The sequence below is a fragment of the Girardinichthys multiradiatus genome, chromosome 17 (genome assembly GCF_021462225.1).
Source record: "Girardinichthys multiradiatus isolate DD_20200921_A chromosome 17, DD_fGirMul_XY1, whole genome shotgun sequence".
Classification (NCBI taxonomy): domain Eukaryota; kingdom Metazoa; phylum Chordata; class Actinopteri; order Cyprinodontiformes; family Goodeidae; genus Girardinichthys; species Girardinichthys multiradiatus.
The window spans coordinates 26,556,888-26,581,326 of record NC_061809.1 but is presented as its reverse complement, the minus strand read 5'-3'; the positions used below and the strand labels follow the sequence as shown (position 1 = coordinate 26,581,326).

General features: G+C 43.9%; 1 protein-coding gene and 1 long non-coding RNA gene across 8 annotated transcripts in view; one reads left to right on the top strand and one right to left on the bottom strand.

Moving 5' to 3' along the window:
• shank3b (SH3 and multiple ankyrin repeat domains 3b) overlaps positions 1–24,439 on the bottom strand; it is a 75,012-nt gene that overhangs the window by 5,542 nt on the left and 45,031 nt on the right. For 3 of the 6 annotated variants that reach the window (XM_047390378.1, XM_047390379.1, XM_047390376.1), the window contains 22 exons: positions 22,639–22,710; positions 22,445–22,553; positions 21,550–21,701; positions 21,350–21,479; positions 21,188–21,225; positions 20,966–21,082; positions 20,815–20,892; positions 20,092–20,158; positions 19,448–19,670; positions 19,203–19,378; positions 19,023–19,136; positions 18,862–18,937; positions 15,887–15,969; positions 14,068–14,192; positions 13,796–13,928; positions 11,207–11,287; positions 11,106–11,123; positions 7,951–8,081; positions 5,646–5,739; positions 4,968–5,546; positions 3,059–3,352; positions 931–2,224 (listed from right to left, as the gene is read on the bottom strand). In XM_047390378.1, coding sequence (XP_047246334.1) covers positions 931–2,224; positions 3,059–3,352; positions 4,968–5,546; positions 5,646–5,739; positions 7,951–8,081; positions 11,106–11,123; positions 11,207–11,287; positions 13,796–13,928; positions 14,068–14,192; positions 15,887–15,969; positions 18,862–18,937; positions 19,023–19,136; positions 19,203–19,378; positions 19,448–19,670; positions 20,092–20,158; positions 20,815–20,892; positions 20,966–21,082; positions 21,188–21,225; positions 21,350–21,479; positions 21,550–21,701; positions 22,445–22,553; positions 22,639–22,710 — 4,184 coding nt within the window. Of the gene's footprint in view, positions 1–930; positions 2,225–3,058; positions 3,353–4,967; positions 5,547–5,645; positions 5,740–7,950; positions 8,082–11,105; positions 11,124–11,206; positions 11,288–13,795; positions 13,929–14,067; positions 14,193–15,886; positions 15,970–18,861; positions 18,938–19,022; positions 19,137–19,202; positions 19,671–20,091; positions 20,159–20,814; positions 20,893–20,965; positions 21,083–21,187; positions 21,226–21,349; positions 21,480–21,549; positions 21,702–22,444; positions 22,554–22,638; positions 22,711–24,439 lie in introns of all 6 variants that reach the window. The other 3 variants (XM_047390375.1, XM_047390377.1, XM_047390380.1) reach the window with 3 other exon arrangements.
• LOC124883325 overlaps positions 1–24,439 on the top strand; it is a 48,592-nt gene that overhangs the window by 23,543 nt on the left and 610 nt on the right. Inside the window, exons 4-7 of one of the 2 annotated variants that reach the window (XR_007042161.1) lie at positions 11,220–11,294; positions 13,812–13,947; positions 14,029–14,211; positions 20,404–20,742. This is a non-coding gene — a long non-coding RNA (uncharacterized LOC124883325). Of the gene's footprint in view, positions 1–11,219; positions 11,295–13,811; positions 13,948–14,028; positions 14,212–20,403; positions 20,743–24,439 lie in introns of those variants that run through there. The other variant, XR_007042162.1, reaches the window with a different exon arrangement.

Below are 24,439 nucleotides of genomic sequence, written 5' to 3'. Positions count from 1 at the left end.
TTTAGTTGAAACATCAGCCAAATTGCTCATGTTCACTTCATAAGCCTCAGAATTTGCAGATAATCAGGTGATTTAAAGTGTTCTTTCACTTTTTAATTTTTTGGCAGATAATTTAAATTGATGACTGTGTTCCTTCCTGGTAAATTTACAGTGATGGTATCTTCTACACTTCTATAGCTATTGTACAGGTCTTGGATTTTTTTTTTACCACAAGTGTGCTCCTAGTCCTCGTAGTAATACTCCATTTACTCTGGGTCGTTTTCCCTTTTGATGGAGAGGTTGAATGCTTTTCCACAAGTATTTTTTGAAGACGTATGCATGGAATGGCCTCCACAGAGTATAATCTATGCTATCAAACTTGGTCAATTACTTTGTCTTCTTCCAGTTTTTGCAGGCAGTCATTGAACTTCTTGGAAAACAGTCACAGCCTATTTACAAAAACGAATCCACTAAACAGAGGAGGCGGCCTCAGATTTCATCTTTCTAACACCTGCTCTTCAGCGCTGATTTGTCTCCTCGTTTGGTTTTTCAGCAATTCACATCTTGGGACATGACCGAAACAGCTTACATGACATGGTTAGGATTGGATTGGCCGGCAACAACGACCCAAACAGCTGAATAGAGTGTATGGCAAGTGTTGTCGTAATTTCCCCATTAGTGACCTAATGGCCCATTGGTGTGATTGTTCTGGCTACAGCTTTTAAGCCTGTTACTTCCAACCATGTAGCCCAGCTGCCTTCTAACTAAGGATTGTCATGTCTTGGTTGACTGAGGTAAATACATCAGTTTATTGTCGATGTAAAATATCAGTGCCTCGGTTTACGTCGAAAGTTATTCACTGTTTATCATCGATTTAAAAACATGATGTACTCTCTGTACATCGCGTCACATTCACTATGTAGGAGTCTAGTATCATGCATTTGAATGTACCTGGCACCCCCTACAGGTGACCTCCGGCCAGGATCCAGTGGACTTGGTTCCTCCCCCAGAGAGTGGCTGTCTTTGTTGAGCAGCTGGAGCCGATTAGCCAGATCAAGTCCCGACCCGGCCCGACCACTTAGCTCCAGGGCGGATGCCGAGCGGGTTGTCAGATCAATTGCTGACCCGGAGCTTTGTCCTCCTAGCGCTGCTGGACGTCCTCCACCTTCCTCGGGGCTCAGACCACGACGCTCTTCGTCCCCACCCCCCCACAGCTTTGACCTCCTCTGGAATAGGTAGCGTGGCTGCCGGCTGCTGCCGCTGGTGGGGGAACAGCAGAGTGGGGAGGAGGGTGAGGAAGTGGAGGCAGCGGAGGGGAGGAGCTCACTGTCCGATGATTGCTTTAGCAGCGGGTCCCGCAGCGCAGAGCGGCCCCGACCGATTGGTGACCGGAGGCGAGGTTTCAGAGCTGAAGGGGAGGTTGCGGCGGCTGAGGGAGATGGGTGAGTGGCAGGTGGGGAGGAAGGAGAGGTTGGAGCAGGAGGGGAAGCCAGCGTGATCGAGGGAGGGAGTGAACTGGGGGACAAGGAGCTGTCATGGAGACGCTCGTCACCTCCTTCTTCCTCATCTCCTCGTTTCCCTAGGGACTCCGGGGCACTCTCCCCTCCTCCCTCTCCTCCTCGCCGTGGCAACAGGGATAGGGAGGATGGGGGAGGAGGGGCAGGGGGGGTGGCGAAGCCAGGGGGAGGGGTCACCAGACCAATTCTGCGCAGCTCCTCCCTGGTTTCCTCATCGCTGGACGACAACAGGGCAGGTGGGAGGGTCACAGTATAAGCCCCGCCCTCCTCCTCAGAGCTGCCGACCGTAAGACTTCTCCGTCTGTCAATCAGAGCTGAGTGGCTCTCATTGGCCAGTGCTGGTAGAGGGGAGGGTCTCCATCGTTCAGGGGAGGGGGCAGCAGGTGACGTCACTCCACCCTCAGTCTCGGGTCGCTCCACCTGTCCGTCAGGAAACAGTGGTGGCGTGATTCGTTTATGCCTCAGCTCAGGGCTGGTTTGAGGAGTCGTATGTTTGGTTCGCTGCTCAGGGCTCGTCTGGGGAGAGATGCGCTTGGATCGTGGCTCAGGACTGCTCTGAGGAGTGGTGAATGGGGTGCGCTTGTGTCTGGTCTCTGGACTCGCTGCTGGGGTGGGAATAGGTGTAGTGGAGGCGGAGCTGTGTTTAATTCGGGGTTCTGGACTCGGCGTTCGGGCAGTGAGCGCTCGCTCTCTCGCAGCCAGAGCCAAGGCAAGTGGAGACGATGGATCTGAGGACACAAAAGAGGTTGAGCAAGTTTAATCAGGGCTGGATTGACTTTTAAATCAAAATGTTGGTGATAAAAGAACTTAGCTGGATTGTTTTCTGTGCTTCCTGTTTCATTCATCTTTTATATTTGAGGAGTGCATCTAGGCTTTGTCCTCAGTCCCTTCTATGTTTTTGTTTGAATTTTCATGTTCGATAGATAAAATGTTTTTTTGCCTTTTCAAATTGGAGCCCTTCAGTACCTTAGATGCAAACAATTCTAAGTTTACCTGTAGGTGGCACTATTTTAAGAGTTTTACCTTTACTTCACAAGCAATATAACATTTCCATAACTGGTTTCCAGTAATCGTTTTTACTGTATTAGAACTTATGCTAAAGCTTTGGTCACTAACTCTACCAAGGAATCAACCTTTACTTCAGTTAAAACCTCTATTTAAAGCAAACTTTACAGAAACACATCAAATAATGAAACAAGATAGAAACATGTTCACATATACATACATACATACATACATACATACATACATACATACATATATATATATATATATATATATATATATATATATATATATATATATATATATATATATATATATATATATATATATATATATTCACGCGTGCTTGTTTATCCTTTTAATTCTTCCTTTTTTCTTTTGCATTCTGTAATTTTCAGCCTGAATTTATTCTAGTTTCTAAACTTTCTTCTAAAAAAGTGGAGAAAAATCTTGATTTTAATTTTTTATGACAACCTAGTTAAAGCATACATTTTCATTAAATCATACAAAAACCCAATACTAAAACCATATGCTGAAATTGGTGTTGTCTGAACCACCTAGAGGTTTTCCTGTCAGCGGGTGGAGGAAGGTGTGAGGCGTCGGTGAAGGTGACAGGACCGGGGCCGGAGGTGGGAGCTCTCCGAGGTCGTCCATGGAGTGGCTCTGAGTAAGAAGGGGCGGAGCCTGGTATTCTGACCCCGACCCCTCTACAGACAGGAAGAGAGAGGAGCGGCGACCCTGAACCCGGGCGCGCTCAGAAAGAACCTGCTGCTGATATAGCTCCGCTCTGCTCGGGCTCATGAGTCCACCTCCATCGGATTTGGACGAATCGTGGTCTTTGATTCCAAGACCTGAAAGGAAAGAAACTGGACTGATACTGAATAGAGAAGGAGTTTGTAACATCCTATCTAAAACCATGTGATAGAGCAGTTTATATGTCATATATTCTAGTTTTAAAGACACAAAAAGAAAGGAAGCAGCGCTGGTCCAGGAGGTAATTATGGTCTGATGGTTAAATAATAAGCTGAAGTCCACATTTATCAGCTGGTCTTAAACCAGACAAACCTGAATAAGGACCATCCAAACCAGCTGCTATTACTTTGTTAGAAACCTGTGCGTCACAAAGTGGTTAACTAGTAAAAAATAAGAAACCAGAAGTTTTGTCTTTCAGACTTTTGAATTTAGGTTTTCTGTAGATGCAGAGAACCGATGCAGGAATTGGTCAGAGATATAAAGATGGAACTTTTTACCTTTTATGGGCTCTACTGGGACAAAATCAACTGAACCAAATCATTGTTCGCAGTTAGAACAATTTAATGACCACATAGTAACAGAATCTGTTCAGTATCATTAGCAGAATACATTTGCTCAAAGTTTATTCGCTTGAATCAATAATTTGAACATCTTAAGCCAAATTAGAAAACTTTCTTACTAAAGCATTGTTAATGTAATGACTCTAGCTGCCTTCGCTGGTAGAACGCGGCAGTCCATGTCAGGATTAAACAAATACAGCAACTTGCAAAAGTACTTTGCCACATTTTGTTACATTATAATCACAAACTTCCCTGTATTTTATGTGATGAACACAGAGAAGTTAATAACTCTGAACTGTAAGAAAATGTTTTGGCATTTGACCAAATTTATGGAGTGCACAAGTACTAGTTCTCCTGTCCACAGAAGCTCCCACATGAGTTGTGAATCTCTGTAGCTCCTCCAGAGTTACCATGAGCCTCTTGGCTGCTTCTCTGATTAATGCTCTCCTTGCCCAGCCTGTCAGTTTAGGTTGACATCCATGTCTTGGTAGGTCTGCAGGTGGTCCATCCCCTCTCTGTGTTCAGAGGATGGATTTAACAGAGTTCTAGGAGATCTTCAAAGCTTTGGGATATGGTGGTAGACCCTAACCCTGCTTTAAACTTCACATCTTTCCCACAGACCTGTATGCTGCGTTCCTTGGTCTTCATGTTTGTTTTCTGATGTTCTCTAACAAACATCTGAGGTTAGAAACAGAACAGCTGCATTTATTCCGAGATTTAACTAAACACAGCTGGACCGTATTTACCTGTGAGCTGACTTCTAAAGCCAGGTGGTTTCACTTGATTTTTACAGGTATCAACGTATAGGGGGGGTGACACTTTCCATTCATTTTTATTCATAAAAAGATTTGAAAACCATGAATCATTTTCCTCCTTATTCACAAGTATGCTCTACGTTACGCTGGTTTATCACATAAAGTCTTAATAAAATACACTGAAGTTTGTCGTTACTTGACAAGAAGTCCTAGAGGGGTGAATACTTTAGCAAGGTGCTGTGACCACAGGGTAGGTGGTGTTTTCAGAAATTTAGTCAGTTGTAGAGATCAAACACAAGTTATGAATTCAGCCCTTTATGGAAATGTTGGTTACTGTGCTGTAGGTCAGTGAACAACACACAATGAAAGTCAGACAGACGATGACGGACAATGCTAACCCTGCTCCTCAACAGGAAGTTGTTTCAGCAAAGGGGACTTCCTCCTCTGGGGTTTGCTGGGCGGAGCCTGATGTCCCACGTTGGCATAAGGGTTTTCTATTGGTCGTCCTCGGCGACGTGACAGCGGCGAGTGTCCGAGGGCGGGGCTGGTGCTGTGGATGGACAGTGTGGAGGTCTGACTGGCGGTGTGGAGTGCGTGTGTGGAGGCAGCGGCATGGCCGTCTGGCTGAAGCGCTGGTGGTGGGGGCGTGTCCTGCAGGATGATCATGGACCTCGCTTTCCTCTGCCGCTCGGCGTGGGCGTGGCTCCTGGCATCTGAGAGTTCCTGCAGCCGTGGCTCCGCCCCCGGCTTGAAGCTGGAGCGGGTTAGTCCCTCCCCTCGAGCCGGGGGCGGAGGAGGGAGGAAGGATGGAGGTGGGCCGGAGTCAAAGAGGTACAGCGAGGAGGTGGAGGAGGCAGAAGGAGGTGGGGGTGGAGCTGTCTGAGGAGGAGGTGGGATGGAGCTGTCCGTCAGAGAGGAGCTCCGTGGAAAACGGCTCTCATGGATCAGAGCCGAGATTCTGTCATCATCTGGTGTGCCTATCGAGGTAACCATGGAGACAAGAAGATCAACACACTGACAAATATAAACACTACGAGCGTTCCAGACCTAATCGGGTTCGGATCTACTGGTCTTACCAAAGCTCTTGGTTCTGGACATCCCTCTCGGTAAAGGCATCGTGCTCTTCTCTGGAGCCGAGGGCGGTACCAGACCCTGACGCTCAAACAGGGACTGTAGACACATAAAGGTGTAAATGTAATCTTTTAGTTTCTGAAGTATGAATCTCATTTCTTCAAAGCAGCACCAGAGCGTCCATGAAGCTGTTTCTACTCTTTAACGCCCCCTACAGTTGTGAAGTGGAACAGCTTTGTCATAAACAGATAAAGTGTTGTTGGATATTCTGATACCAGCCAGTGATCCCAGACATTAACACGAGCTGCCAACATTCAACCACATTATTAATTATACTCATTTTTTCAGCGATACGTGAAACATGTTACCAGTTAAAAGAACACTAAACTTTTCCACTTTTAGGTCAGTTAGGATTACCAAAATTATTTCTATTTGCTAAATGAATTTTTAATCATTTTCTTCAAATTCAGAAGTTTACATACATTTCCCTAGTAGTGGGAAGAACTGCCTTTTAAACTATATGACTTTGGTCAAATGTTCCCAGGGTTGAAATCTTCTCTTTTTCCTCCAAATTTAACAAAGTCTAAACACTTCAATTTTAGTTTCATCAGACCACAGGACATGGCTCCAAAGATTCCTTGAGTGAATTGTAATCTGAACTGGCGTTGATGTGTTTTCCCAGGTCTACCTCCATTTAATTCAGGTGTTGCAGCATCTGTATGCTGATTACGTCACAGCGAGGCAAAGAGGGCTGTCCAATTTCTAAGGCTCCTCCAAATGTGTCCTCCTTTTCCCCAGATTTGAAGGATGGGTCCGTTGTATCCTAGCCCAGTCTATCCCATGATTCATTGCGGGTCGAAGTGTATTGTTCAAACAGACGTAGCAATGGTGAATGAGAGCGGCGAAACGTTGATATATTTAACTTTCTGCGATGTCCGTTCCTGCCGCGCTAACAGCAGCTTGCCTTGGTAAAGACGGTACAACTACTCGTGGCCTCTGAAGGACCCAATTTACGTAGACCGGCTTCTTTGAAGAAGCAGCCCCTGAATTTGGACACAGGTGTCGTGAATTAAGGAGCATCAGAGGGTTTCAAAGCCACGACATCATCTGGCCTTTCCTGGATTATTTACAGGAACAGCAATCTTAGTTTATTGAAACTCCTGACTTTGAAGACAGTAATAATTATCTAAAAACATCTCTTTATTCTGGCTTTCAGCAAATCAAAACTAATTTTGGTAATCCTAACTGACCTAAAACAGTTAAAGTTTAGCTTGATTTGATAGTTAGCAGTGAGTGTAACACTGTGTGTAAATATCTGGTTTCCGCTGTACATCCAATGGTTAAGAATTTATAGAAAGAGACAAACGGACCCAGAGCTGTCAGGGTGGGACAGTCAGTATTTCTTTGGATGCATTAAAAGGTGTAACAATGGTGCTATAAATTGGATACTTTGCCCTAAAGCTGCTCTGAGTTGGTGGAAAGGAACAGTGACACGGTTCAAACTGTTGACGGGAATCTGATAAATAACATCCTGCATGAACACTCCACAGTTGTTGGAGGTGTTTTTCAGTAATGTTGATAAAAGTGCAGCAAAATACATTTCTGTGGAGTTGTTGCAGTGCTATCCTGTGTGGTAATTATGGCACAGATTAATAGTCCAATGACTTTACTGTTGTAGTCCTTCATAAGCTGCAGCAGTAAGCGTTTTATTGTGATATTTAATATTGTAAACAAAATTCAGGTCAGAGTTCCCACAGACGTTCATAGTTGTCAGTTGTTTATGGCCTTTTTGAAACGTAAAATACAATGTTCAATAAAAAGTTAGGGCAGATATTTCTGCAGCAGACAGGCTTTACATACGGACCCTGCAAAAAATACAGACAATAATTAAGGTGAAGGAAACGAGGACAGAAGGAAGGAAGAATTAAGGTCAAAAGGCAGAGAAGTACAAGGAAGAAAAGAATGAAGGACAGGAGGGAGGGAGGACAGAGGATACAAGGAAGTAAAGATGGTGACGAGGAAGGAAGGACCCATTTAGACACTGGGATAAGGACTAAAGTATGAAAATAAGTGTTTTCCATCTTTACCCAGACCTGGAAAATACTTCAATCACAGTCCATATTTTTTCAGACTTTTCCAGAATGCATGGGATCCTGGTGGTTTCAGATTGGTTCAAAGTGTCGGGGTGTAAACTCATCTCTAGTGCTGCTTTTAAACTTTAAGTAAAGTTCGAGACGCATGTCAGTGTCAGTAGTTTTGTCTTTGTTTGAAATCTCAAAGCTTTTCCCACGGTATTCCCAACAGTCTTACGTTGATCTCTGCCTGCGTGATGCGTCGGCTAGTCGGTCTCTGTTTGACCGTCGCCGCTCTGAAGTCGTCCGATGGGCGGGCCCTCAGGATAACTTCCTGTTGACCTCCGGCCAGCATCTCATCCAGTTTCTCTGGAGGAGGATGGAGAACAAGATGAACAAACTGAAGGATAAATGGAAAATACAACAAACGCAGAACAACATTCAAAACAGTGACATCACGGCACAGAAGCTATGAACGCTGGGTGAAACAACAGAAAAACAAAATGAGTGATCTGGGCCGCAGCTGGACTTCAGAACCAATAGAACAACATGTCTAAAGGTGCCGTTGGCCCAGTAGCCATGCCCTTCTCTTCCTCAGTTGTGCCTCTGCTGGACTGTTCTCCAGAAATATGGCCATCACAGAAGAAGACGTAAGCTTTGCAAAACAAGCCCACAGCATCACAGAGCCTGTCTGCAGGGACCGGGTTCTGTCACCAGCCTGGACTATCGTGGCATTACTTCCAACAAGATTCTAAAATATGGGTCCGTCTGACCGTGATCCAACTACCTGCTGTGAGATGGTCTTTGGACTCTGTTCACATTAAGCTTCTTTAGGAAATTGAGCATTTATGAATGTTACTCTGTGTTGTAGAGGCTGGTGAGGTGATCCTTGTCCATATGCTTCCATCAGCTGGTGATGAGTGATGGTTCTTGAGTTCTATGTGTGACTCCCATGTGATCCAATGTTCCTCCTTTGCTTTAAAGACCACCTACAGTGTTCATCTTATGTTCCTCAGCTGTTCCTTGGAAAGTTGCCGTAGAAATAGCCACCAAAAGCAACTTTGAAGCAACTAATCAACATTTTAGCTTTTATCTCCAAGTATTTTCACCTGGATCTGATGCACACTCAGGAAATATTATTTTTGAAAGGAACCAAATATTTGGGTCAGCAAAGGTACTGAAGAAGAGAGGCCTAGCGTAGACTGGAGTAAATAATATTTCATATATTGTTGTAAATCTTTTCCTATAAATAACTGCATCAAGCAGTGACCCAGTGACATCACCAGACATCTGCATGTTTCTTTGAAGATACTTTCAGTTGTAGCTTCTGTCTCCTCTTCAGGTAACATTCATGCTGTATGAGGTTGACTTGGCCAGTTCTCACTTCTTGCCACCAATGAACACCTCATGGTGCAGCATGACTGATAATTATTTCTGTAAACACCTGAGTTCATTTTGCTGCTGCCATCTTGTTAATGATCATTGAAAGTGAAGGAGCCATGCGGCCCGAACCATGACCCCACCTCCACCGTGTTGCTCAGATGAGCTTGTAAGTTTGGGCTAATCAGCAGATTGTTTCTGCCTGGTGTGACCTCTGTAGTTTAGTCTATGACGTCTCCTGCCCTCTAGCCCTCTAGCGGTTGTTGCTGATCCCATGTGGTATTTGCTCATTGACAGTCATAGTGATGCAGTGTTTTTTTCCACAGTGTTGAAAGTGTAGTGAGATATGTATGATATATAATATTGGTAAATATCGGTTATCGGCCTGAATTTTTATATCGGTGCATCCCTAGTCATGGTCATTATTTTAGCAGTTGAATTCCAAGGAACTGATCCATATTAAAAATGTGTTCTGTTTTCACTGTCAGGATGGTCCGGGTCCAGGAAGATTTCATTCAGGGCCATTTGGAAAATCTAAATTCCTACTTTTTTTAGTCAGAGAAACTCACCTAAGCACTACCCTGTCCCTCTGACAACAAACACTCCTCTGATGCTGAGCAATAATTTAGTGTCGTATCAGTGAGGTGTTTCAAGTCAGAAGAAGCACAGTGAAAGAAATCTATTTTCTACTACAATACTTTCAGTAGATAACAGGAAGGTTAATTGGAGTACAGTTTTACACTTTGAGCTTTTGGCCTCGGTGTCTAGTGGAAAATATTAGATTTAGAAAATCTGGCAGTACTACTTGTGTCGTACGCTGCCTGTCAGAAATATATTTTGAGTTGGATGGACTAACCGCTTTTAATTCCCACACTAAATGTATCTTTGTAGTGGCTGAGATGCTAAAGATCAGAGAAAGCAAAGTGGACTTTATGTAACGGTAAAGAAGGAAACAGCCAGTCAGAATTAGTATTACATGTTTTATTAATATTGTGCAGGCAGCTGGTAGTGTGTTGGAAACATGAGTTAAGCTAAGGGAGAGACTGCTGTTTAAGTTTCTGATATAAGTTGGTTAAAATATTGTAAAAGTTGTTTTCTACCTTTTACATTAAAGTCTATAAAGAGAAACTGAGATTAACCACAGCACATCTGATCCAGGATGTTTGGGTTCTGGTCCAACTCCAACATCTGAATTAAAATATCTGCTGATATTTTCCATCCAGAGAATTGATTTTATCTTGTATAAATATGAATAATTTAATTTCAGTTCAAACCGTGTTTTTATTTCACAGAAACGTCAGAAACAGGAAGTTAAGATTTTTGAAAAGGTTTTAACAACTTTTATTAGTGATCACTGGAGCACAGGAGGGTCCAAAGTGCGACCCCCCCCAACCTCAAAACAAGAATGGTTCAAATCCTTTTAAACCTGGACCAACAATATCCCGAGACATTTACTAGAACACCGGCCCAATCTCTGAGATTAGGAGAATACTTTGGTTTGGTCCCCATACTGCTGTGAGTTGACGTGGGTCCTGGTGTTTATCAGACTGCAGAAGAATGAGGGTTTAGTTTTATTCAGACACATGGTGCATGTAAACTTTTAATATATAATTTATCTCTCAGTTTGATGTTAAAATCCTGTCAGAACCGGTCCAGCAGGGATTAGTTCTGACTGTTTCAACAGAATAGTTTCATTCCAGCTACGGCCCGGGAACATCATGGACACCAATCAGAGATGCACAGTATTTGTCCTCCAAAGCTTGGATTTAAACAAGAATCCTGTAGTTCTGAAGAACCGGGACAAAGCTCACCTCACATCCTGCTGATATTTAAATCTAGAGTTTTGATTGGCTGACAGGATAATGCTGTGCATCCTGAACACCGACAACACATCAAGAGCTTTTCCTTCACAAAGCACATCTCCTCTGGTGGAAATGCTCTCTATGATATCACAGAAACATCATGATTGACCCGAAACCCAACCAGAACCACAGTGAGGTCCATGTGACTCACCGTAACGTCTCCTCCTGGCTGCAGACAGAGCAGACGTCAGCAATAAAAAAAAACATTAAACTGCTGTTTGTTTTAAATTTCACTCCAAGTGTTTGTTTTACCTATCTCCTCCAGGTCAGCGGTCATGGACTTGGATCGGAGCGTCAGCGAGGTGCTGGGGGCCCGCTTTGGAGGAGGTGGAGCTACAAGGTAGGGCACAGAACCAGATGTTAGAGGGGTTTATGGTGAATTGGGTCTACAAAGCTGGACTTTTCTGCTTGACAAAAGCTAAAACTCTCCTCCTGTGGTTCTGATGTGAAACGTTACTGATCAGAACATCAGAGATGTTTGAACAGTGTGTGGTTCTGATGGTACCATGGGGAAATAATTATTCAGTCCACTGCAGATTTTACTGTTATACAAAGAAATTTGATGGTGGTTTTATTTTAGGATGGAGATGCAGAATATCAACCACCAGATGAACACGTCGCAAACTGATATACAGGTCCTTCTCAAAATATTAGCATATAGTGATAAAGTTCATTATTTTCCATAATGTCATGATGAAAATTTAACATTCATATATTTTAGATTCATTGCACACTAACTGAAATATTTCAGGTCTTTTATTGTCTTAATACGGATGATTTTGGCATACAGCTCATGAAAACCCAAAATTCCTATCTCACAAAATTAGCATATCATTAAAAGGGTCTCTAAACGAGCTATGAACCTAATCATCTGAATCAACGAGTTAACTCTAAACACCTGCAAAAGATTCCTGAGGCCTTTAAAACTCCCAGCCTGGTTCATCACTCAAAACCCCAATCATGGGTAAGACTGCCGACCTGACTGCTGTCCAGAAGGCCACTATTGACACCCTCAAGCAAGAGGGTAAGACACAGAAAGACATTTCTGAACGAATAGGCTGTTCCCAGAGTGCTGTATCAAGGCACCTCAGTGGGAAGTCTGTGGGAAGGAAAAAGTGTGGCAGAAAACGCTGCACAACGAGAAGATGTGACCGGACCCTGAGGAAGATTGTGGAGAAGGGCCGATTCCAGACCTTGGGGGACCTGCGGAAGCAGTGGACTGAGTCTGGAGTAGAAACATCCAGAGCCACCGTGCACAGGCGTGTGCAGGAAATGGGCTACAGGTGCCGCATTCCCCAGGTCAAGCCACTTTTGAACCAGAAACAGCGGCAGAAGCGCCTGACCTGGGCTACAGAGAAGCAGCACTGGACTGTTGCTCAGTGGTCCAAAGTACTTTTTTCGGATGAAAGCAAATTCTGCATGTCATTCAGAAATCAAGGTGCCAGAGTCTGGAGGAAGACTGGGGAGAAGGAAATGCCAAAATCATCCGTATTAAGACAATAAAAGACCTGAAATATTTCAGTTAGTGTGCAATGAATCTAAAATATATGAATGTTAAATTTTCATCATTACATTATGGAAAATAATGAACTTTATCACAATATGCTAATATTTTGAGAAGGACCTGTATTTCCGAGAAATAAATATTTTGACCCACTAATAAATTAATGGAGAAATCTCTGTTTCAGACTCAGAATTAAGATGTTTCTTGTTATTGTTCATCGGGTTCTAACGTCTCAGGAACGGTTTTGGTCCGTTTCTCTGCTGCTGCTTGGCAACTCTAGGCCTCAGCTTCCTCCACAGATCGTCTCATGGACTTAGGTCTGGATACTGGCTAGGCCTCTCCATGCTTCTTTAGACACTGGTTTGCTGTCATGCTGGAAGCCCAGTCTACATCCCACCTTCATTGTTCTTGAACATTTTAAAGGTAAATAATTCCTTTCATTTGTCTCCGTTCTGCTCCTCCATGCTTCATTATGGCGAAGGTGTTCCTTCAGGTTATCTCAGCGCCGTGATGATCCTGATGGGTCGTGTTGAATTCAAAGAGCTTTGTCTGACCATCTTACTTTCTCTCAAGCTTCTCTAAATAGTTTTGATGCCTGATGGAAATATTTTAGTTTTCATCAGTAGCAGGTTTCTTATCTGCAGCATGAAACCACAGCACAGTGGTCTCAATCTAACAGCTGGTTCTGAGCTAGCGGCTGTGATTAAACTGAACATGTCATTTTAGCCTCTATTTAACCCTTTTACGTATTACTGTTGTTTCTGTTTGTCTCTGTCCTACTTCTCAGAAGCTGCAGATTGTATGAGTCGGCTGGGTCAGCTGAGGCTTATTCATTAAAGACTTTCCACTCAGCACCTTTTTCCAGGAACCAGGGTAGTTTACTAGACTCACTATGTACACCCCCCCCCTGCTCTCCACAGCTATTACCGGAGTAGAAATGTACCCCCAAAGTCTGTCAGACTCAGCCACGACAGTTTCATTGTTGAAAGCCTCTGTCTGTCAGCTGCTCAGCGTCTGGTCCGGTTTGATATTTAAAAAATGTGCATACAACCTGCAGAACCATCACTGATTGGTTAGGAAAACTGCAACAACGTTTTAGTGTTGGTTAAATCATCTCTGAATGTCTCCAGCTGTTAGCCTGACTGGACCTACTGCAGGGAAGGGGATCAGGTCATTATTATTTGGTTGGAGAGAGTTTTCAGGTTGATCCCAGTTTTTTCTCCATCAGCTCTAAGTGGCAGTAAGTTAGTGATAGTCTGGAATCAGATTTTCTGACTTATATTTAGAATCTTTGAGGGAAGAAATCATTTTGCTAAGCGACATGTAAACAGCTGTACCTTTCTTCCTGATCAGGTTGCTTTCCGATTTTCTGGAAACTGAGACGACTTTCATCAGCAGCCGGCTTCCTCCCTGTCGGATCAGAGAGACGACCTGCCGGTGACCCACCTTCACCACATCGGTCCCGTTCACCTGGAGAGGGAACAGACAGGTGAACGGGTTTAATGTAACAAACATTTAAAAATTGACTGGAATGCTAATGGCCTATACACTGATGTCTGTCTAATTACAGTTAATCTAACAGATAATGAAGACATCTGCTGACTGTCACCTCAATGAGGAAGTCTCCTGTTCTTAGCCCCGCCCTCCAAGCCACGCCTCCTTGATCCACTGACTCCAGGTACTGCAGAGCAGGAAACGCCGGTGTGGGAGCGAACTCCTCGATGGGCGTCTCAGCTGGAAACACAGTTGACAGGTGGGTAAAAACTGTTTGGGTCTTTATTTACCAGGCAGATGTTTCATAACCAGTAGTTTTGAAGAGCTCTCATCCAATCGGTGAGAAGCTAAGACTGAGCGCTGATCTATACAATAAATCTTATGCGAGCATTTAGAATAATAGGTCTCGCCTGTTGAACGAGAGCTCTTCAAAACTACTGGCTGTCAAATGTGAGCGTCCCCATTCTGACCTCCTAGTGACACCTAGAGGATATTAAAGCATGTGAAAAGTGGTGCAGAAAATTGCAAATGTCGGTGGAATGAGGATTTTTATGGCCAAAGATCACAGCTTAGCTCATCGGTCTCTTTGGGTTTCCAAGGGCTTTTTAAACTGTTTTGAGTGCGCTGCCTCTACCCATACAGCTGCTGACCATAAGGTTTATCAAATTCACCTCCAATCCAGCCAATATTAACACAGTTCTGCAGTGAGAAGTACTGACTTGATTTAACTGAAGGCATTTTTATTTTGTGTTAAAATTACATGTGTTCTGGTTCAGTGCATGATCCATTTATTCTAATGAATTAGTCGGATCAACTACAAATTGGCAGGATGAGTGACTTATTTGTGTGTTTTTTATTGTGCTTATATTAAAACCCCTTGATGCACATCTCCAGACATCATCACTAGCCAGTGGTTGAAGATTCGGTTGAGTGACTTCTTGTGTTTTGCTGGTTAAACTACAGTTTCTGATCCTTAGAACAAGCTCCCATCTGCTGCTGTGTGAAAAAAGACATTCCTAAGGGTTAAACTGCGTGTTTAACAGATGGGAGAATGATTAAAATAGGTCATGGAGTCTCCTGGCTGCATGATTAACAACAAAAAAGAGATCATTGAAGAAGACACTGACTCGAATGTCTTTATATTTTATGTGAAAAATCAGATTTTTATTAGTTGTACTCCTTACTGTGACTGTAAATGAATCCAGAAGTGTGCCAGTTAAATGCTGCTCATCCCGAAGTCTATGCATGTATTTACTCACGAAACTGCTGTAAACACAGACACTCAGGGGCTGCTCTAAAACTGTAGTTTCTCCAGCAAAAAACAGGAATTTACTCACTTGCATTAGTGCTGATGCAGTGGAAACATCAGCTGGTATTGGAACAGCTAAATGGACTTGGCACCAAGGAACCACCCATTCTGCAGTCTCCAAACCATGCCATTTATTAGGATATATGGATTAGGAACTGAACCAGGTTACTGTGCCACAATGTTGCATTTTGGCATCACATATAAATCCTGCCATGGTGTATTTATAGTTTTAACATTAGCCTGTTTAACTCTGATGTATAGGAATTTATCAGCAGCTGTATGGGTACAGGCAGCAGAATTGTCCTTGGAAACCTAAAAACCCTGGAAGACCAGATCTGGGGCCAGAAAATCTTCCGTTCCTAAAACAATGAGTTTTCCATTAAGGTTAAAAGCATTGCTGTCAATATTTTCTGCACACCTGCTTTAGTGTCTACATGGAGGACACAATATTGCACAACATTTATTGCATCTAATGAACAGTTTCCCAGCATGCCCTCTGTCAGCAGTGAGGTCAGAGCAGTCCCAGTGAGCAACAACTCAGGAAGGAGTTTTCCTCTCTTGGTTTCAGTTTAAAATAACTTTCTTCTTTTCTCCTTCCAAACACCCACCACTTCTCCATTTGTACCTTTAGCTCCTCGGAGGACGAAGCCGAATCCTTCACTTTCTCTCTTCTGGAGCACGGCTGTTTTCTCCTCGATCACGTAGTCGCTGAAACAGAAAGAAGATTCAGTCTGCCTGGAGAAAACTCCAGAGTTACTCAGATCACAGGAAGCTGTCCTACAATGGTTAGACATGTCCCTGCTCTAGCAATGCTAATTTCAAATTGGTTATTGGACAGTTTGTAACTCCAGTCAACGTGACTCAGACTGACGTTTATGAAGGTTTTAAACATCACAGCCGTCAAGTTCAGGAAGGAAGAGGTGAACATTTCTGCAATCTACACTGTAATTTGGCCTTTAACGCTGCTTTTGGAGTAATGGCTTCTTCCTGTCTGAGTGGCCTTTCAGCCCACGTTGGTCCAGGACTTGTTTCATTGTGGTTAATGACTCACTCACCAGCCCTTTCATTTTGTTCGTTCACCTCTTCCTTCCTGAACTTGACGGCTGTGATGTTTAAAACCTTCATAAACGTCAGTCTGAGTCACGTTGACTGGAGTTACAAACTGTCCAATAACCAATTTGAAATTAGCATTGCTAGAGCAGGGACATGTCTAACCATTGTAGGACAGCTTCCTGTGATCTGAGTAACTCTTAGAGTCAATCCTCTCTGCTGACTACTGTAGGGAAGATGCTGCCAGCTCTTAGATACGCCACACTAGCATGAACTTAAACAGTAAAATTATAAATAACTATTTCAATCTTTAAGTACTCTCACTCTGGTGGAGGAAATTATTTATTTACAGATCAAACTGAAAAGCATCTTCTGTAGATGGTTTCTAATGAGCAGAAATACTTCTGAGTGAAGTCCAAGTCTCTAAGGGTACCTCACAGGTACGTTACAGTACTATGTGGTAAAGAGAGGCGAAGATGGAGTTTGGAGGTGGCAGCATCATGTTGTGGTATTTTGAAGCAGAAAGGACTCACATTTTAAGACCTCACCAAGCTTGGACAAAAATTAATCAATGACCCAAAATCACATCACCAGAATAATTACAAAGCAAAAGTGACGGAGGCAACTTACAAACCTGACCCAAATTATACAGCTTAAAAAAATATATATATATCTTTACTATTCTGGCATTAAGCAAATAGAAATAATTTTTGTAATCCTAACTGACCTCAACCTGAAAAGGTTTTAATATCAGTCATAAAAAGGTTCTGGTTCTTTTTATTCAGTGAATGTGAACGGATTTTTCATGTTTCATTTCTGTTTTTACGCAAGTCAATTTACACTGCTGAAAAAAATAAAGGGAACACTTAAACAACACAATATAACTCCAAGTAAATCAAACTTCTATGAAATCAAACTGTCTACTTATGAAGCAACACTGATTGACAATTAATTTCACATCCTGTTGTTCAAATGGAAAAGACAACAGGAGGAAATCTTTGGTGATTATCAAGACACTCAATAAAGGAGTAGTTCTGCAGGTGGGGACCACAGACCACTTCTCAGTACCGATGCTTTCTGGTTGATGTTTTGGTCACTTTTGAATGTTTGTGGTGCTTTCACACTCATGGTAGCATGAGACGGACTCTACAACCCACACAAGTGGCTCAGGTAGTGCAGCTCATCCAGGATGGCACATCAATGCAAGCTGTGGCAAGAAGGTTTGCTGTGTCTGTCAGCGTAGTGTCCAGAGCCTGGAGGCGCTACCAGGAGACAGACCAGTACACCAGGAGATGTGGAGGAGGCCGTAGGAGGGCAACAACCCAGCAGCAGGACCGCTACCTCCACCTTTGTGCAAGGAGGAACAGGAGGAGCACTGCCAGAGCCCTGAAAAATGACCTCCAGCAGGCCACAAATGTGCATGTGTCTGCACAAACGATTAGAAACCGACTCCATGAGGATGGTATGAGGGCCTGACGTCCACAAATGGGGGTTGTGCTCACAGCCCAACACCGTGCAGGACGCTTGGCATTTACCAGAGAACACCAGGATTGGCAAATTTGCCACTGGTGCCCTGTGGTCTTCACAGATGAAAGCAGGTTCACACTGAGCACATGTGACAGACGTGGCAGAGTCTGGAGACACCGTGGAGAGAGATCTGCTGCCTGCAACATCCTTCAGCATGACTGGTTTGGCAGTGGGTCAGTAATGGTGTGGGGTGGCATTTCTTTGGAGGGCTGCATGGTCCTCCATGTGGTCGCCAGAGGTAGCCTGACTGCCATTAGGTACCGAGATGAAATCCTCAGACCCGTTGTGAGACCATATGCTGGTGTGGTTGGCCCTGGGTTCCTCCTAATGCAGGACAATGCTAGACCTCATGTGGTTGGAGTGTGTCAGCAGTTCCTGCAAGATGAAGACATTGAAGCTATGGACTGGCCCGCCTGTTCCCCAGACCTGAATCCAATTGAGCACATCTGGGACATCATGTCTCGCTCCATCCACCAACGTCACGTTGCACCACAGACTGTCCAGGAGTTGGTGGATGCTTTAGTCCAGGTCTGGGAGGAGATCCCTCAGGAGACCATCCACCATCTCATCAGGAGCATGTCCAGGCGTTGTAGGGAGGTCATACAGGAACGTGGAGGTCACACACAATACTGAGCCTCATTTTGACTTGTTTTAAGGACATTACATCAAAGTTGGATCAGCCTCTAGTGTTTTTTTCCACTTTAATTTTGTGTGTGACTCCAAATCCAGGCCTCCACTGGTTAATAAATTTGATTTCCATTGATGATTTTTGTCTGATTTTGTTGTCAGCACATTCAACTTTGTACAGAACAAAGTATTCAATGAGAATATTTCATTCATTCAGATCTAGGATGTGTTATTTGAGTGTTCCCTTTATTTTTTTGAGCAGTGTACAATTTATCTGTCCACAGCTAAAACCCAACTAGAACCTTTTGTAATTATCTTTATAACACATGTTGATTGTTGTGTTAAGATGAATAAATGATCCTGTCTTTTGTGGGTGGTGTAGTTCCTGTGTTTTACCTGTAGGAGGTGTAGTTGTCGTAGGAGCCCACTGTGTAGTGCCTGAACAGCCTCTTCGTTCGGTCCTCTCGCGTCTCTGAAACACACATGTCACATGTTGGAAGTCTGCTGCGTCTTGGATCAGTTTGAAGTGTGATCAGCGATCGGGTCGGAGCTTTTACCCAGTCGCGGGTCGTACTGTCTCATCTGGACTTCTTCAACACAGTCAGCAGGAAACCACCCAGTTCTGCCTTTAACGGTTCCCTCCCAGAAGCCTCCTTCACCGATTGAAAGCACTGGAGACACAAACAGAGTCAGAATCACCCCAAACACCACTGACTCATCCGGCTCACCCATCTCACCTTTCACCCTCTCCCCCCGGTGCAGCTGGATTTCTCCGGGCCCCTGGGGCACGTGGGACCGGGTGGCAATAAAGGTGCGTCCAGGCACTGCACTGTAAAGCCTCCTCTTCCTCATCTGTGGAGTGGGAGGAGGTGAGGAGGGAGGGCTGGTCTCCACAAGACCTCCCCCACTCGGGCTGCAGGACGACAGACCAGTAAGAGACGCTGGTTTAACTGGAGCTTCGTGCAGGTGAACCTGAGCGTACCTGAGGCGACGCGTGTGGCGTCTCAGTGAGTGCGTGTGCGTGTCATGATGCGTCTCCAGGCTCTGAAGGGAGGGGCCTGGGGAGGAGGCGGGGCTTTCCAGGGCGTTGTCACTGGCTGAACGAATCAGAGAGCGAGGAGATGAGAGGCCGTTTCCAGCCGGTGTTCTGGTGGCGCCGACCCGGCGGCGCTTGGTATAGGAGGGGGTTTCTCTGAAGGGAACTACTTGGACACATAAACACACAGAGAGTTAACCTCAGCAGCGACGTTCCAGTAATGACCGGCATCAGAACATTCGGATCCCAAACATTTGAATGGACGTCTGTTTACATTTAATGACAGCTACCCTGTCCTGCTGCTCCTCATCCTCACTTGAAAATGAACTTGGGGAAGATTTATTGTAGCTTTTAGCTTCAGACTGTCTGAGTCTCCATGTTCATGAGATCTTCATTGTGAACTCCTCAAGTCTTACCTTTACTGTATGATACAAAACCCAAATAAAGATGTTCTCATTTAGATTCTTATGTTTCGCAACAATGAATTCAATTAAAAAGTGACAAATGGTCTGTTGTCATTCAGCTGAGTCGGGTTGTAACGGTGAGCCACCTGACGGAGGAAACTGACTCTGAATTGTATTTAAACTCACCAACATCCGATGTTTTGTGGATCTTGATGATTTCAGCCAGATCAAAGTTACCAGCGATTATGGCCACCTGAACACACAAGCAAGCGGCGTCATGTATGAGCAGATCAACACGTATGAGAATTTAAAGAGACGCTACGGCTGGCTGAAGCAGAAGAAAAACAAGCTTTTCATTTTAATTCTTCAGATGATGGATTTTTGTGATAAAAAGCTGAGTTTGTTTATTAAAGCAACATCTATTTGGTTTGTCTTTTAGCTGAAGTTATTAATTATTTATCACCTATTGACTGTATCTGTCTTTCCTGCATGTTTTAGATTGTTCCCTGTGATTGGATCACTTCTTTCAGAACCAGATGACCCGCTTCAGGAGGAGCTGGTTCTGCCGTTTGAAAAAGGAAAACAGCTAAAACATCCAGAAGAGAGAGAACATGGAGAATTTATTGCATTTATATGAACCATCTCCTGGATGTTTAGTTTAACAAGTTTGAAAAAATATTTCTGTATAAAGACTTTAATATTTGATACTATAATTTTATGTGACTGTCCTTAAAATCTCTCACCCTTCTTTATTCCTGTGAGGCAAGATTTTATTCTTAGTAAAATAAATAATAAAAGATACATAAATAAATGCTAAATAAATATATATAAATATTATGTGTGGTACTTTTGTCTTTTTTTTTTTACCCCTTAGGTAGTTTTAGGCTGTCTTATAGGTTTTCTTCTTACCTGAAAGGCTGTCTGGTTGTTGTAGTTCTTTATGTCCTTGTTGGCTCCTCTGAACAGCAGAACCCGGGCGCAGCTGTCCTGCAGAACCAGAATCAAGCATGTAAATATGATCATGGGTGGGTCGTGTGACCGGGTCGTGCGTGTGCGTTACCTGGTTGTACAGGGCGCACAGGTGCAGGGCAGTGTTTCCTGAGGCATTCTGGGAACTCATGTTGGCGCCATAGAACAGTAGGTGCTCCAAGTGCTGCACGTTACCATAGCGACATGCCTGAACTCAGCACACAAACACCAAAACACACCCACACACAGAATCAGAACTGAGCAGAACAGAACCCGTCATCAGTGGAGTACTGTGTGTGTGTGTGTGTGTCACCTGGTGGATTTCCTGCCACCCGTTCTCATCAGTGATCCCTGTAACCATGGTAACGAGAACTCTGTGATAAAGTGCTTTTCCACAGAAATCAAACAAAAACCTCACTGATGGTGTTTAAACAGCAGCACAGATGTTCTCACACACACACACACACACACGTACCAATAGTAGCGTGGTCCTGCAGCAGCAGCTCGCAACAGTAGGGGGCGCCACCCACCATGGCAGAGTGGTAGAGCGGAGTGAGACCTCTGCTGTCCTTGTAATCTGGAGACGCTCCGAGGTCCAGTAGAGTCTGAGCACCAGAACACGGGTCAGAGCGTGCACACAGTTAAACCCGGTTTTGGATAGGAGGCTCTTCTCACCGTGAGCGCGGCGCTGTTCCTGCAGAGGACGGCCCGGTGCAGAGCCGTGATCCCGTCTCTGGTCCTGAAGTCCAGGTGAGCTCCTCCACTACGAAGGACCTTTATGAGCTCACAGCTGTCCTCCAGCTGGACGGCCAGAGTCAGAGGACACTCTGAGGACATAAAAGAGTCAGTCTGAAGAAGCCAGAGATCTCTGGTAGACTGCAGAAGATCAGCTAAGATCTCACCCTGGAGCTAGTGTCCTAGTTCTGTTATCTTCTGAGTTTTTATAGATTTTACTACAGAAACTGGAGGAAGCTGTGTCTCTTTCAGCATTTAAAACTGGTTCCTTGTTCGGTTGACTGTGTTGACCCAAAACTAGTTCATCCCGTGAGTTTAGGAGGCTTTTTCATGCTTGGATGAGCCATAGATCAGAACTAAGCAGCTAAACAAACAGAAAATATCATTTAAGAATGTTCTGGTACTGAACTGAGCCCAAGTAAAAAGCAGCCAAAGTCCAAGAAAAACTGAGAAACCCTCTGAAAGCCCAAAGAAACTGTTAGTCAGGGCTGCTAGAGGTGGAGTCAGGAACCTGTTCATATAAGGAAGCAGTTCAGTCTTTTCTGTACAGTGAATCTGTTTAGAGAGTCAAGAATGGTTTCATAAACGGAAACGGTGAGTCAGCAGTCTATTAAAACTAAGGAATCTGTTCAGAGTTGGAAATCTGTTCATAGCCTGAAAATGGACTAAAAGTGGTGATGAAGCAACCAGTTTACATAGAGAAGAAACCAAAATAAATCCGAGGTGGATCAGGACCTGCTTCTTTGGTCCAACCGTGTGTTGTTGGATAGATTACGGTTCTGCTTCAATTATTTTTTGAAATGAGGCGGAGTATGCACAGTGTAGTTCTGCTCACCTCCGCTGTCTGAGTCGTGGAAGTTGGGGTCCAGACCTTTCTCCAGCCATTTGGCCACTTTCTCCGCATTCTTCTGATGAACATGTTCCATAAATCGCTTCAGATTGGCCTGAAAAATCACAAATGTTTGGTTGTGAAGAATCCACATGTTAAATTTACCACTGTGGAGAAGAACAAATGCAGCTGCTTGTTACCTTCGTGTGCAGCTTCGCCAGCTGTTTGTCGTCTACGTAGCTCTGTGTGTAAACTCTCCTCTTATAACGAAACTGTAAGAGAGACAACAGGTGGGTCATAAAACCTCAGTCAGCGACAGCGATCCTCGTTAAGGAGCGAAACAGCCCGATGTGTTAACGAGGTATTCAGACAAAGAACTGAAACTGAGACAAACACAGAGGAGCTGCTAAGAAACTCAGATTTGTTTCTCGTCACTGGAGGTAACTGATCAGAACAACACAACGATCTTCCAGTGGGTTAAACCGGAGAAAAGACGCGGTTCAGACCCGTCAGTATGCAGAGAAGAGGAAGTGGAAACATCTAAATGTTTTCAAAGGAAAGATGCTTCCAGCAGCTGTGAACTGATGAACTCAGATTCAGCTCTAACTGAGTCATCTTGCCCAGAAGCAGATCTCCCTGAATTGTTTGAAATGCTGATGAAAATTTCAGAGGAGCATCTCTGACACACCATTAAATCCTCTTGTCTCTAAAAACAATCTGGCAGCAGGACTCAGCTGCATCTGAATGAAACCCAAGACCCCTGGAACAAGGACCTCTGGACAGATGAGACCAAAGAAGAGATGTTTGACCATAATGCATCAAACTGAGCCTCGTAAAGCATATTAATACCCATAAGACTTCAACACATTTTGTCACATTACAACAAACCTCAATAAAGACTTTATCTGACAGCCCAAGATAAAGTAGTTAAGTAGGAGAAAAATAATAAAAATCTAAAAAATGTGGTAAAATCCATGACAACCAAATGCTTGTCCCAGAGGTTTGTTAGAGAACAACCAGCATCATGAAGACCAAGACACACAGAAAGTTCTGGAGACGTTTAAAGCAGGGTGGGTTCTACAACAACAAGCTTTGAACATCTCACAGAGTTCTGTTCAATGTATCATCTGAACATGGAGAGAGGATGGACCAACTGCAGACCTACCAAGAAGCATCCAAGGTGCCCAAGACAGTTCTGGAGGAGCTGCAGAAATCCACAGCTCAGGTGGGAGATTCTGTCAAAATGTTCTCCACAAATCTAGTTGTTTTGTAAAAGTAGCAAAAAGAAAACCATAAAAAGTAATTTTTGCTGTTTACCACAAGCTCTGGTCAGAGGAGACCAAAATCAAACTTCTTGGCCTTATTTGTTCCAGAAATAAAATGACTGCATAACCATCAACACACAAACCCCATGAGGAGACATGGTGGTGGCAGCATCATGCTTTTCTTCAGCAGGAACAGGTAAGCAGGTCAGAGCTTATGGAAGGATGGATGGAGCTAAATTCAGGACAATCCTGGAAGGAAACCTGTTGGAGGCTGCAGGAGACTTGATGCTGAGGTGGAGCTTCACCTTCAACCACGACAACCACCCTAAACATAAGGCCTGAGGTACACTGGGACGGTTTGGTTCAAAGCAGATCTCTGTGTTAGAATGGCCTGGTCAAAGTCCTGAGCCACATCCAGTTGAGAATCTGTGCCAAGACTGATGTTCACTGCTTCTCTCCATCCAGTCTGACTGAGTTTAAACTGTATTACAAAGCAATGTTTCAATCTGTAGATGATCAAAGCTGGTCGAGACAAACCCCAGAAGACCTGCAGTGAGTCAGGTGGGGCTGAATACTAATTTTCACCATATTTTCATAATTTGTAAATTGTGTATCATTTCCTTCCATCGCATAAAATCTCCAATAAATACATTTAAGAGTTTTTGTAATGTGACAAAATGTGAAAAACTCAAGGTGTGTGAATTCGCTGCCTACCAGCTGTCCAGCACAGTGGTGG